The sequence below is a fragment of the Nicotiana tomentosiformis genome, chromosome 7 (genome assembly GCF_000390325.3).
Source record: "Nicotiana tomentosiformis chromosome 7, ASM39032v3, whole genome shotgun sequence".
In the NCBI taxonomy this organism is placed as follows: Eukaryota; Viridiplantae; Streptophyta; class Magnoliopsida; order Solanales; family Solanaceae; genus Nicotiana; species Nicotiana tomentosiformis.
The window spans coordinates 44,592,949-44,607,917 of NC_090818.1; the positions used below are offsets into that span (position 1 = coordinate 44,592,949).

Here is a 14,969-nt window from a genome sequence, read left to right on the forward strand (position 1 = left end):
CGACAATTAGCACATTAGACTCAAAAATACATTAATAACATCAAATCAATAAAGCCAAGTATAAATCATCTTATAAGCTCGAATTCTAAACCCCGAACTAGAAATTCTGGGTTCTTATCCCCAGCAGAGTCGCCAGAGCTGTCACACCTCCTTTTTCCCGGGGGGATGGTGCTAAAAGAGTTTTTCCAATTTAAGTGACATTATTCGAAATGGGATTATTTATTTAATCAGAGTCGCCACTTGGGATAATTTATGGTGTCCCAAGTCACCGGTTTATTTTAAATCCCAAATCGAGAAAATTTGACTCTGTTTTACGGTCCGTGAACACAAAAGACCGGGTAAGGAATTCTGTTAACCCGAGAGAAGGTGTGAGGCACTCTCGGATTCCGTGATTTTAGCACGGTCGCTTTAATCATACCTGGCTTAATTAAATGGTTTAATTACTCCTTTTAGAACCTATGTACATTTACCTTTTTACTGCTTTTAATTGCTTTATTATTTGTAATTAATGAAATTATTTTGAAACGAATCACGCGTACGTGTATTCGTTTTATTTGGTGTGTCATGAATCATGTCACGTATACGTGTACACAATTAATAAATATTATTATTTTTAATATAGGTTTGTCCAAAGTTGCGCGAACGCATACTTTGGTTTTAATTTTAAAAATCGTAACTATGTCACGCGAACGTGTACATAATCACGATAATTGATTGGTTAACACGCGCCTAAAGCATACTAGCGTATTTAGAGTATTCCATTTATCTATCTTTTTTATCCGAGACATTTAGTTATATATTGTTTAATATGTTTTATTTATTTATTGCAACGAGTCATGAATTAGTTTGTGACATATCTCACTCACTCACAATTATTTTTATTACCAATCAATCGGCCTTGACTTTCACCTAAGCTCAGTTTATTAATAACTTTCCCCTAATACAGTTTCAATATTAATGTAAGAATAATACTTAAACTAATCAAAATAATATACAAAAGTAACAATAATAATTATTTAATGCAAATTATGAGCTAAACCTTTAAGAGAAGCTACTGAAAGTTCCATTAAGTTAGTTTTAAAAACAAATCAAAATATATGGGCATGAACTACATGGCACCATATCAAGTAATGCCGTATCTTTATGGATTGGAGAGTGTCATAGAATGGAAAACTTAACGTGTACTTCTCATAGGTTAATTAAATAATTTATTATATCATAACCATAGTAATACTAATTCTTTAGTTAATACGCTTTAAAGCTGACTATTCAGAAACTTGTTTAAACCATACCTACTAAATACTTGAAACAGATATTAAACATATTCTCGATAATCAAAGAAGTTATATATTGTCATTACGAAATATTTTATTTTTAATAATTAATTTTAATTTAAGATATGCATCCCAACGAATAAATTCACAATAGAACTAAATTTCTCCACAACTTATTAAACACAGAAAGTAACTATAACAAGAGAAGAATAAGAACCTGTACGGTGAAGATCTTTACTATATATATCGAGAAAATACCAACAAATAGATATCCAATGTCGAACTTGAAATAGCAACGAATAACAGTGAACCATACACCGAAAACTCAACGAGAACTTTTAAAACTTGGATCTTGAACGAAAATTCCCAACTTTATGTGCTTTGTGAGAATGAAACTTGAGATTTTGTTAGTCCTCCTCTTTGATACCAATTAATATTTGTGTTCTCTTTTCCGTGGGAATATGTATTTTTCTATTTTTTCCTCCAATGTGTTGGGTGCCCCCCTTTTTTCATTTGTCCAGTCCTCCCTTATGCAGTGATCGGAAACTAGTATTTTTGTGAAGTGGGGGGAAGATCATGTGTAAGTTAGTAGGGGACGTGAGAGGAGTGGCAATATGGGATGGATCTGTGGTGAGATATATTAGGGGAAAATGTGGAGATAATGATGGAGTTGGAGAAATGGGGCTTTGGGAGGACGGAATTATTGGTGTAGAGTGACGTGAGAGTTGGGGGGAGTTAGGATTGATAGATCAGATAGGAGTTAGCTAAGATCTCTTCTTCTTCTTCTTTTTTTTAAAATTAAAAATATGTTATTTTATTTACTTCTTTTATTTAAAGAAAAGGTAAGGTAAAATACATAAATAAAAATATGAACCCACTTCTTTTAGACTAAGAAAAATGTATAAAAATTAAATATTTACATATAATTTAAATAATACTAAGAAAAGATACCATAGCATACTTATTTGAATTCAAATTAAAAGAATCCAACTATTTTTTGTAAATTTTCCTTTCTCTTGTAAATAGAAATAAACTTATACCCTAAGAATGTGAATATTTTTTTGTAGTTTTTTTTTTAATATATTTTTTTTTTAAATAAAACCTATTAAGAGTAAGATAAAAGTTTAAAATATTAAGATTAGACCTAAAAAAAAATATTTTACACTAAAATAGTATCGAATTTGAGTGCGGTCAAAAATTAGGTGTTCACACTAAGAAATTGAACGAGTTTCTCCCTGAGTTCGGGGCTCAACCCCGTTCCCAAGTATACCTTTCGCTCGGGCCAGTGCTCGATTAATATGACTTGCTCTAGCTCTTCGATTGTTAATTTGGTGGCTTCGGAATCATCGGGATTCACGAAAGATCGAGGGACCCTTTGATCATCATCCTCTTCGATTTTCTGGTTATCTGGTTGGGTCGAAGCCGATGTCTGTGATTGCTATTTGGTGTCCCTTTCTCCTTCCGGGCCCGATCCTTTTATCGGCGAAAGTGAGGACATTGGTTTAGCTTCGTCGACGGCGAACATTTCCTTTGCGGCTGGCTGTTCTCCGTACACCGTTTTGACACATCCCGATGTCGGGAATTTGAGGGCCTGGTATAGGGTCGAAGGTACGGCTCTCATGTAGTGGATCCATGGCCTTCCGAAAAGGGCATTATATCTCATATCGCCTTCGATCACATGAAACTTTGTTTCATGGATGGTTCCAGCCACGTTTATTGGTAGGATTATCTCACCCTTTGTGGTTTCGCGTGCCATATTAAACCCATTTAGGACCAGAGTTGCGGGTACGATCTGATCCTGTAGGCCGAGCTGCTCTACTACCTTCAATCGGATGATATTGGCCGAGCTACCTGGATCGATTAACACACGCTTAATTTTAGTTTTATTCATGAGTACGGATATTACCAGTGCGTCGTTATGAGGTTGGATGACCCCCTCTGCATCTTCATTATCAAAGGACAAAGTCCCCATGGGTGCGTAATCTTAAGTCCGAGATCGCTTTTCCCTTACCATCGATGTTTTAGTGTGTTTAAGTACTAGTCCCTGAGGGGTATCGATGCCGCCGATGATCATGTGGATGACGTGCTGCGGTTCTTCTTGCTCGTTTTGCTTGCTGAAATCCCTGCTTTTAAAATGGTTCTTCGCCCTATCACTCAGAAATTCCCGAAGGTGCCCTTCGTTAAACAAGCGAGCTATTTCCTCTCTTAGTTGCTTGCAATCTTCCGTTCTGTGGCCATGGGTACCATGATATTCGCACGTTTGATTGGAATTTCTTCGGGCAGGATCGGTCTGCATGGGTCGAGGCCATTTAGTATCTTTGATGCGTCTGATGGCTGACACGAGAGCGGATGCACCAACGCTGAAGTTATATTCTGATAATCGAGGTGCTTCTATAGGATCAGCATATTTATCGAAGTTGCTCTTACTCATAAGCCCCCGATAATTTTTTCCTCCATCAATCCTTTGATTATTCCGAACTGCATTGCGTGCTGAACCGTTATTCACCCGATCTGCGACGTACGATCGATATCGGTCTCTGTTCGACCTTTGTTCTTTGTCGATCTTCTTTTGGTTTTTAGTAACTGTCCTGTTCTGATGAACGGGTCCGTACGGAGCTCTCAATTGATCATCATCGACCCTAATTTTTGATGGGTATCGGTTGTGTACATCTGCCCAAGTTATCGCCAGATACTCGATCAAATTTTGTTTCAGCCGATGTGATGTTGTCTAACTTAGCTCGTTCAACCCTTGGGTGAAAGCTTGTACGGCCCAATCGTCTGTGACCGGGGGTAATTCTATGCGTTCCATTTGAAATTGGGATACGAATTCCCTCAGCATTTCATCCTCCCTTTGCTTTACTTTGAAGAGGTCTGATTTCCTCATTGCAACCTTTATGATACCATCATGTGACTTTACGAACGAATCTGGCAAAAGAATCCATGGAATTCGGCGGTAAATTGTGGTACCAGATCATCGCTCCCTTCGAGAGGGTCTCCCCGAACTTTTTCAACAACACGGATTCAATCTCATCTTCTTCCAAATCGTTGCCTTTTATGGCACATGTGTAAGAGGTAACATGTTCGTTAGGATCGGTCGTACCGTTATATTTGAGAATTTCGGGCATACGGAATTTTTTTGGGGATTGGCTTCGGTGCCGCACTCGACGGAAAAGTATTTTGTATGAATTTTTTCGAATAAAGCCCCTTTATCATTGGTGGAGCCCCCGGGATTTGATCGACCCTGGCATTGTACGTTTCCACCCTCTTGTCGTTGGCTTGGACTCGTTTTGTGAGTTCCTCGAGCAATTTAGTAATTCCGGGAGTAGTCCCTGATTCTTGCTCGTTAGATTTCACTATGGCGGGCTCTGTTCTGGGGTGACTTCTCGAAGTGGATTGGCATCCAGCCTGCTTTGTGCGCGAGTTTGGCTCTGTAGCTGAGTTATTACTACTTGTTGGGCTTGTAGCATCTCGAAGATCATACGTTAGCTGGCCCCGATTTCTCCCGCGTTTTGGGTGTCTCGGGCTACGGATCGAGTACCGCCCTGAATGCTTCTTTCCGGTTCGGAGCGCTGATTCGCCTCCAAAGCTATTTGTGAATTGACATCCAATGGTATTTCGGCTCGAATTTCAGGTACTTCGATTCGAGCATCGGTGCCATCGTTAATTGGCCTTCCAGCCCCGGGTGCCAAGTTATTGGTTTCATCATGAAGGCCGGCTTCGTAATCGATCGGTGAAGCCATTTGATTGGTGGTTATTCGTAGCTGATCCGAAATTCAGGATGTTTTCGAAAATGAGTGCAAAGCACAATGGCGTGTTTTTTTAGATTTGTATCAAATAACCACTGTTATCCTCGGTCCCGCGGTGGGCGCCAAACTGTTTATCCAAAAAATGGATAGAGTTGAATTTATACGCAATTCCGAGGATATGTGGCGTAACTTAACACAAAATATAAGGATCAATAGAAATGTAAATATAGATTGCAGAGAATGCTAAATAGATAAGGTTGTCAGAAACAATGAATCTTATGATTCAACAAATAGAATCAATATAAGAAATCTGAAAGAACAATTCTTTACTGTAGGAGAATATAGCACTTTTATTACAATGTAAGCCTAGAAAACTTGTCCTACAGAAATAGTAACCAAGCCCTTTTATAGTGAAGGGATTTGACTCTAAGCATAATAAAATAAACATTCAGTGGGAGACCCATGATAAGTCAGCTTTTCCATAATTTCTGCCAAGATTCTCTCTAGTGGGATTACAACGGCTTTTGTCTGCGAGCTCGATCTTGCTTGGAACCCTCGATTTTGGTTTGAGCTTGATTTCGGCTCGAACTCGTGATCTTGGTTCGAGCCCGATCTTGGCTCGAGCCCTCGAATTGATTCGATGTCAATATTGGTTGGTCTTTAGATTATCAGCATGATAGATCTACTCTACATCATGGTTCGATTTTGATTCGAGCTCGATAATGATATCGATCTCGACACGGATCGGCCTCCCCAGGTTCGAGGTTAGTTTGTTCCACCTTCAGAATCTTACTTCGATAAATCATCGTTCGAACTCGATCGGACGTGCTAAGGCCGAAATCTATTTCGACCGTATACAATAGTTGATACAACTTATAGAGAATTAATGATGCATATGCGGTATGTTCATGTTGGAGATGCATAAATATGGTAAGGGCTACACTTATTTCAAGGTTTTTATAAAATTGTAAATGGTCATGTGCTACTTCATCTATTATTTTAAGGTTTTCGTTTGGATATTCAGATTCTTTCGCATGATATTAAAGCTACAGGTTAATGAATTTACTGCACATATCTCTGTATATTTGTTAGGATCGGGTTACCGAGTAGTGTGAAATTTAGCCAAACAACGTTATAATGATAATAACAAAGACAATGCAAGTTGATAATAACGGCAATTAAAAAAGATAAAGAAGACACAAATTTAACATGGTTCGGTCAAGGTGACCTACGTCCACAAGCGGAGAGGAGCAATTCTACTATACCAACAAGAGTACAAAAGAGAACACAAAATTAGAGTAAATACTCTAATTAATCCCAAATACCCTAAGAGAATAACCTCACAAGATCACTCCAAAGAAAGGGTTCACACAAGTATTTTCCAACACTCACTCTCTTACAAAATACTCTATAATGAAATAAAAGATGAGAAAGAAAGACAAGAGTGAAAAGCTCTTGAATTTGTGTGTTTACAAATGAGGAGAAACTCATATATTTATAGTAAGAAATCATTTGCCTAATAATGGATATTATGTCATGGCAAATGTCATGAACCACAAATTTATTATAATGGATATTATGTCATAGCAAATGTAATGAAAATTTGGCCATATTACAATATTCTTGTTTTAAGCTAATCTCTCGATTTAGCCCATGGAGCTGCGCTGGACTTCTCTCTATAGTCTACCTAGTCAATCGATCCACTAATATTGGTCCAGACCCACTCATTAGCCCGTTGAATCTTATCTATCTTCTGTCTCTAATTTGTCTCCTTTCACTCTAGGCCCAATCATGTTGAGCCTTCTCTCCCTACTTTAAAAAAAAAAAACGAAATAAACATTAAAATAGAAAATCAATAATCTAGTTACACGTGCAGGAGGATGTATAGAAAATGCGCTATATTTGTTTCTCATCAGTTGTATAAAGATTTCAACATGAGCTTAAGTAATCTACACTACTTCCCTCATTAGCTTAAAATTTTGAATTGGATGATCAAATTTCAAGAAATAAACAAACAACCTTCTCTTATTTGGTAAACTTCTTGTAAGTTGCAATGATTCTTTCTTCTTTTTTCTTCTTTTGACTGGAAATCGACTGTTGTTTATAGCACCAACGTCCAACATTTAATTATTCTTCCCTCTCATATATGCTCTTAGCGCTATTGAGTTTGACATGTAGTAATAATATCTAAAATGGATGGACCACCCCCCCTTTTTTTTTGGGTACCCTAGAAAGAAAAAGATCGTTTGAACATGGAGTTGTCCAACTGGAGTTTAAATTTGAAAACACGCCCTGCATTAAACACAAGAATAGAATCATCCCAACTGTAAAATGGACATGTGGCAGTTACCCACACCTTAACTAGGAACGCTATAGCAGATTTCCTTCTTCAAGTACATGAATCATATAACAAGCAGCAGCAACAACAACAACGTACCCAATATAATTTTACATAGTGGGGTTCTTATAGTGGGGTTTGGGGAGGGTAGTGTGTACGCACATCTTACCCCTACCTTTGCAGAGGTAGAGAGACAGTTTCCAATAGACTCTCGGTTCAGGCAAGCATAAGTACCACAATAATAACAAAAAATAATACTGGACAACACCAAAAAATCATGTAGAAGCATAGAAAAGAAAAAAAAAATTCAAATAAGCCTACTACCAACCGAATCACATAACAAGCAATTCAACTTTATTTTCAAATGCAATAATGATATGCAGAATTCTTGCATTGTCAATATAATTTAACAACCTACTTATCTTTTAGGTTAATAATCACTTATACAACAAAGGTAGTGCTTTTGTCCAATTTATGTGATGCTATTTGGATTTCAAAATCGAGTCGAACGAGTTTTTTTCTTATCGTGATTTTTTAATATGCCTTTTAAATAGTTTAAATTATTAAAATATTATAATTTATAGTATTTTTTATGTACTTTTAAAAATATGTAAATTTTTCTAAAAATAATAAAAGATTTTACATCAAAATTAATACATAGTCAACATTAAATAAATTGACTCTTAAACTCCAAACAAATAATAACATAAATTGGGACAAAGAAAATATTACCTATGACTTTCTTCTAAGTGATTGATAATCAGGGACGGATCTAGAGCACAAAGATCGGGTTCATCGAAACCCAGTAACTTTTATTTATATTTTATATATGTACTAAAAAAATTATTAAATATTTATAAATATCATATCATGAACACAGTTGAGATCGTGGTATAACCTATTAACTTTCTATCAATTAAAAAATGTAAAGCCCACACCATATTCGAGTGTTCCCACGCGTGGCAATGGTTCCTTGGTTGGAAGCTGAACTTGGACGTTGACCAAAACCTTGTTTAATTAATAACACCTTTTCGCGGACCACACCACCCCCATATCCTAGGCGGTTTCGTGGCCCCTCGAAATCTTAATCTCAAATGCCATGTACTCCTACGTACTCGTACTAGTATATAATCGCCCAACATACCACTCTTTCGGATCATCATTCAAGCAACAACAGTTGGTTAAAACGAACCCTTCCTAATTTCTGTACTCTTAATTCGAGTCTGAAAAAGTACGTACACGGGTCAGTATAAATATAATGGTGTGTTTTTGCTTTTTGGTGGATCAGAAGAGGATGATGAGGCAGAGTAAGCCAGTAGCTGGTTCGTGTTCGCGTTGCGGCCATGGCGCTCAAGTTGCTGATATGCGCACTGCTACCAGATTTTGCTACGTCCCCTTTTACTGGAAGTCTTGGAAAGCTATTATCTGTTGTTTCTGTGGTGCCGTTCTTAAGTCTTACCGATAAAATCATCCGTTTCTCTATCTTTTTAACCGTACTAGTATATGTAATTAAGTTATGTATTTTGTGAGTTTTCCTTTACTGATCGTGAGTGAATTAGCAAATGAAAGTAGAAAGATATAATGAATATATATATATATATATATATATATATATATATATCGTGGTGTAATCCAGTATTGCTTGATCATGGAGTTAGCTAGCTATAAAGACAAAATTCCTAACTTCACATATATAGCCTTTTGTATTCATGATTTAATAATGTCAAATGAAAGGGTTTAATTTCTTCTTTCTTTCTTTCTGACGTTTCAAATAGTGCATTCGTGTTATTTCTACTTTTTACGTACAGTTTTTCTACAGAAATGAGGCGTTTTCCCTACTTCTCTTTTAATACATGCTCACTCCATTCACTTTTACTTTTTTTACTATATTTTTCACTTTTACCTGTGCAAATAAAGAGAAAGATAATCTTTTTTTATTGTTTTATCAAATTATTTCTTAAGACTTTTTGAAATGCTATCATTAGTATGAGTAAAATAGTAAAATACATTCTTTATTTACTTGTTTTTAAAGGGAGTGCAAAGTCAAAAGTGGACAAGTAAAAATAAACAAGAGAATACATATATATATATATACTTAATTTTCATTTTGATTCAATAACAGTTTGTGGTTCAAGTAGTCTCTGGACGCCTAGAAAATTATGCTTAGCAAGTTAGAATTATATCTCTCTCTTCAAAGATAGGATTGGCTGTGTTGGTTTCTCCTCTTAAAAGCTACACGACTCTACTGAAAGTAAAGCAATCTATATAGCATTGATCACGTTGATTAATAAACTAAACAAAGATTTTTTCCTTATCGCATTAGTAAGATATTTTTCTACAGAACATAAAGAGGTCTTTGAGTAGATATTGAACAAGCAGAGATGCATTTAATAAATTAAGGAATATCTGAACTCAGGATCATCTGTGCTACAGTGTTAGCTGCTAGCTAGCCCAACTACAATTCATTATTGTAATTGATACAGAATATCTAATGGAAAGCTACGTTAATCCAACAACGTCTTTTTCACCTTTACTATTGCCTCCACACAATCGCAAGGTACAAGATTATAATGCTAACAAGAGGATGAGCAATAAAGGAAGATCCGGGATTTGAAAATTATTATGGTTTCTAAGTTCGGAATTATACCACAACAAACCTATTTAATTTACTTGGTTCGAAATCTTTTATTTTACTTATTTAGTAAAAAGAATTTAACACATATATAAGGTCTAGGTAAAAAATATTGGATTTGAATGAACACGTATACATATCCGTCTGCTTCTTGCTTTGAGTTGTATGTTTCTTGAAAAGATAGTTCATCAACGCGCCATCCAAAAAAAGTTGGTTGATGTTCAAGGTATACTGTAGCAGTTACCACATTCACACACTGAAATTGACAGAGGATGTGCCCACTCTGTGGGAGGAAAGAAGAAAGCTCCAACTCATTTCTCTTACATGTGATGAACTATCCGCTGCCCTCTCTCTCTCTTTCCTTTTATATAGAGATGTTTGACCGAATTATGAGAAAAAAAAGGAGAAGATTTACTTTTGATATATACTATTAAAGTACCCTTTAGAACTTGGTTTTTAAGCTTAAATGTAGCTTAAAAGAGGGTGAATGAAAAATTGAGGAAAATTGAAAATATTTGAGTTTTCCTCCTTGACAATGAACTCTCCTTGACAAAGGGACATTGTCCCATATTGGAAAAGGAAAAGGTTTTGATGGGTATATATACAATTGCACTTCTTCTAGCTCTTAAAGAGTTAAGAAGAAGGCAAGACTCGCACCGTTGTCGTCGCTCGGCTTCGGCTGTGCTTCTTTTATTTAGACATTGGCTATAAATACCGGTCCATTCTCTCAGATTTTCCATACAAATTTCTTTCTTCTCTTCCTTTCTTCTGCATTGATTTAACTACAAACAATTGAAAACAAAGCACCAGTAAGTGCGATACTTCGGTTGTGTAATTCGTTCTATCCTTGGAGGAAATAATCCACAACCTTGGATACGGATTAAATTCTATTTCTTTTACATTTCTGAACTTGCAATTTTAAACCTATCATAATATTTATAAACTCATAAGGGCATGTCATTAAGAGTAAAATTAAATAATTTTAAATAAAAATGTGTAATAGCATTTTTTAACAGGAAAAAAGTATCCTGTAAAATGAAACAGAGGAACTACTCTGCTCAACCTGCGCTAGATGTCAGAACTCAATCTCATGATTAATTTCCCTAGTAGTTTTGATTGGGCTTCCAGGAAATTGATGCACGACAATCTGACCCTGTAAATGGCATAAAACAACCCAAGTTACGGTTATTAGCACTACTAGTCACTTTTCATCTTAAAACATTTCTAGTATCTTATAACCAAAAATATTACTATATCCTTTAAAGTAGCTTCAGAATATTTTTTTTCTCTCTCTCCTCTAATCTTTTTTTCCAATTACTCTCCCAAAATCTTTCAATCGTTCTCGATCGCTAAATTTTTCTATCATTATACTCTTCCTATAATGATATTCATTCATTTTTGGGGTTCTCAATGCCTGAGGCTATAAATCTTTGTCACCTAAAGAAATTAATGTCCAATCATCACTATGCATTTCAAGGATGTAGATGTGGAGTCGGGTGCAGTAAATGCATTTCTTGAGACTAATGAAAGCTCTCTACGCGCTTTGCTTTTGCTCCATCGTACTCTCTTCGGTCCACAATTTTTTTTAAAAAAATTTATCTTTTAAAATTAATTAGTAATGCAATTGACCATATTAATAGTTACAATCTCTTCACATAAACACTCCTAACATGTATTATTGCCATGGTTTTGGTAGTTTCGTATATATTGCCATGTATATTTACATGTATTATATCCATGTATATCTACTTTTATATCTACAGATCTCATGCATAGCATCTACATATTTGCATATCTATGAAAATCTATGCGTGATATACACGGACATATATGATATATAATGAGATATACAATAAGTGTAACAACGATATACATGGGTATTTGCTGATATGCATAGGGATATACATGTTATTGCTATAAAATCATTTAAACTCATGAGATTGACTACTTGGTGAATGTATGCGATTTTCTTTTTTGGACGGATCTGGATTGGAAGGGAACAATCGTGAAATTAGGAATTGAATATTCAGTTTCTCCTATTTTTTAGTTCGTGTATTAGGACTTAGCATTTGGCTATCCATTATCAATTTTCTTGGGCTTTAATTGCTAATTCTAACCTATGGCTAAAATCTTGCCAATAATTTCTAGGTCAATTTCTCAAGTTTGAATGTCTCTAAGGTTGATATTGATCAGAGTAGCACTCTGCAAAAAATTCGATGCTTCATTTCTGGACTAAAACTAAAATAGTAGTAAAAAGTCTCCTCCATTTGGATAAGTTAGTATTGATGTGGAAAAAATAAAAAAGAGAAAGGACACTCCTAGTTAGTGTGGATGGGTCGGAATAAAAGTTGTTTTAACGTAATAATTCAAAAATTTGCCCCTTTGTGGTCTTGCATTGGTTAATAGGTCAAACCCAAAACCTGATTTCAAGAAAATTATAAGGACGACTTTACACAAATAGCCGGCAGGATTTATTATTTGCTTTTTCTAACTAGTATATATGGAATATATATATATATATATATATATATATATATTATACATTCGCTTTATTTTTAATTTAAACGGTTGGTGAACGTCTATTTAAATAGATTCTTCAATTATTGTTTATTAAAATCTCTAATGAACTTTGGTCCAATAGGTAAGCTGGTTGAGGTGTTTCAACTCTTGTTAGAAGCATGGTGACTTTGTATTTAATATATTCCAAATCTAGTTATGACTTTGATCTCCAGTGGTAGGCTGCACCCCGTTATTACTCAAAGAAAAAAGAAGTAGAAAATTCATTTTAGTTTTAAAAGAAAAAAATACGTATGAGAAAAAAAAAATAACAGTGTATGTGACGCTTTACTTTAGGCTATGACTATCCAAAAAAACTTTTTCCGAGAGAAACGGATAAGAATATAATCACATTCACTACGAAAGAGAGTTGCAACAACTTACAAGTGCAAGCTATTTTAGAGTTCAATAAATGCGTCCATGGAAATGATATATACTCCCCGTCTCATAATATGTGTCGTGGTTACTAAAAATATTTGTCTCAAATTATTTGTTATTTTAGAAGGTCAAGACAAAATATATTTATTTTTTCTTTTTTACCCTTAATAATTAATTATCTTAGAAGACTACAAACATATTACTTATGGATAATTTTATTCAAATACCAAGAAGTCTACCTTGTAATCTTAAACACTTTAATCATGTTTACACTAATGCAATCAATATTTTAAATACCAAAGTTATTTATAAAGTATATTCAAACTTTTGAAGTTCTGCTAGAGTACACGTAATGAAAGAATATATTTATAAAGAAAATGGAGATGAAGTGAAAACTCAATTGATTGATGAAGTTGAATTTTTTGGCTCCACAATAGTTTTAGTTGGAAATTTTCAAAACATGTTTGAAATTTTGTTTGAAGGAAAGATGAATGCTATCTATCTTTTGGAAGAGTTTGCATTAACGATTTGTTAATTATCCTAGGTGTCTCTTCATATATTCTATAAAGCAAATCAATTGCATTCACATTTAGTAAAAATATGAATAATGTCATTGATGGAGATGACATATAAATTAAGAAAATATTTAATAAGGATAAAGTAGTCAAAAACTATTCTTTCTTAAGCGACGTACACAAAAAAATTATGATACATATTATGAGACAGAGGGAGTGCAATTTATGAAGTTACATTTTGGGAACAATATAGATAGATAATATAAGTATATCAAATTCAGAATTTTTATGCAAATACGAAATTGCTTAGTTTCAACACATTGTTTTTTACCAATTGTATTTAGCATCTACTTTCCATATTTCCCCAAAAGGAGTCCACGATGTTCTTGAAATAATGAAACTTCCACTTTTACTAGTGTTGTAAGTGAAGTAGATCAAAATTCAAATACGGGTGTGAGCCTCTCATTCGTCACTATACGGGAAAAGATCAAATACCACTTGTATAATATTCCCCTCTCCTTTTCCTCCCCTTAAAATAATGCCAATAAACTTCTTCTTTTTAAATAACACAAAACCAGTTCTATATATTCACAAGGATATAGCATGCACGGGTATTTTTAACTGTAGATTTCCCAAGCGTGGCCTTTTTCAATGGATCTTGGGTTGGACAATACAAAAGTTAATTCAGTGTTAGATATTGATTTCCACCTAAAAACATACTAATACAAATATGTTTAACAAATTAGTCGTGATTTTTGGAAAGCTCCTGTCTTTTTTTTCAGTCGATGACTATTAAGTATTACTATTAACAACACTAACGAGGACACATGGCACGTGTTTTAGTTTCCAATTTCTTATACTCTAGTATTTAAGTAAGAACAAGGTTGGTGCCTCAACAAACCCATAATAAGGATCGTGCTTAGATGATTTACTATTTTTTATTGATAAGGATAAAGGAATAATCGATATATAGTTGGACCCAAAACTTATATATGTGTTATATGTAAAAGAAAAAAGATGCATATGGACAATCGCCCATTTTAATGATTAAAAGGAAAAGCTTATTATTGATGCATTATGAACAATCATTACTGCTCAAGCATGATCAGGCTGAGTTTAGACGTTCTAAATGGATGTTATATTTTTAATTACAAATACGCTTCTTCTCAACAAATCTGTTCATTTTTTGTTTGAATATGAATTAATAATTTTAGAAAATGCATTTATTTTGTATGTATGAATTGAGCAAGGTCCAAACTGTAAATAAAGTTACCTTTTTAAGTATGAAGTGAATCCAGTAAAAAATGTGATCAAATAGAAGAGTTTTGCATGGTGTTAGGATTAATTTTTGCATGGTGATCAAATAGAAGACCGAAAATTATTTTTTAAAATTTGAAATTTCACTAAAGTTTGATTCGGAGATGAAATTGTATTTGGCTACACTTTTGCAATGTATTTGGTTTGTACTTTTTTTCAAAATCATGAAACATGATTTATACCCTATAATTTGTAAAAACTATCAAAATCACC

At 34.4% G+C, this 14,969-nt stretch overlaps 1 protein-coding gene and 2 long non-coding RNA genes across 5 annotated transcripts in view; 2 read left to right on the forward strand and 1 right to left on the reverse strand.

Moving 5' to 3' along the window:
* The window catches only part of LOC138896475 (uncharacterized), a 14,470-nt gene extending 12,114 nt beyond the window's left edge, over window positions 1–2,356 (reverse strand). For 2 of the 3 annotated variants that reach the window (XR_011409654.1, XR_011409653.1), the window contains exon 1: window positions 1,492–2,347. This is a non-coding gene — a long non-coding RNA (uncharacterized lncRNA). Of the gene's footprint in view, window positions 1–1,491 lie in introns of all 3 variants that reach the window. The other variant, XR_011409652.1, reaches the window with a different exon arrangement.
* The window catches only part of LOC138896477 (uncharacterized), a 107,783-nt gene that overhangs the window by 41,595 nt on the left and 51,219 nt on the right, over window positions 1–14,969 (forward strand). The window lies entirely within an intron of this gene.
* LOC104100286 (uncharacterized) lies at window positions 8,433–9,114 on the forward strand. The gene has a single exon (XM_070179837.1). It carries the CDS (start codon window positions 8,617–8,619, stop codon window positions 8,821–8,823), a length of 207 nt encoding a protein of 68 aa, XP_070035938.1. The 5' UTR covers window positions 8,433–8,616; the 3' UTR covers window positions 8,824–9,114.

Bases quoted from the DNA above. Each gene is read 5' to 3' on its own strand.
- LOC104100286 (XM_070179837.1), top strand. From the start codon at position 8,617: ATGGTGTGTTTTTGCTTTTTGGTGGATCAGAAGAGGATGATGAGGCAG.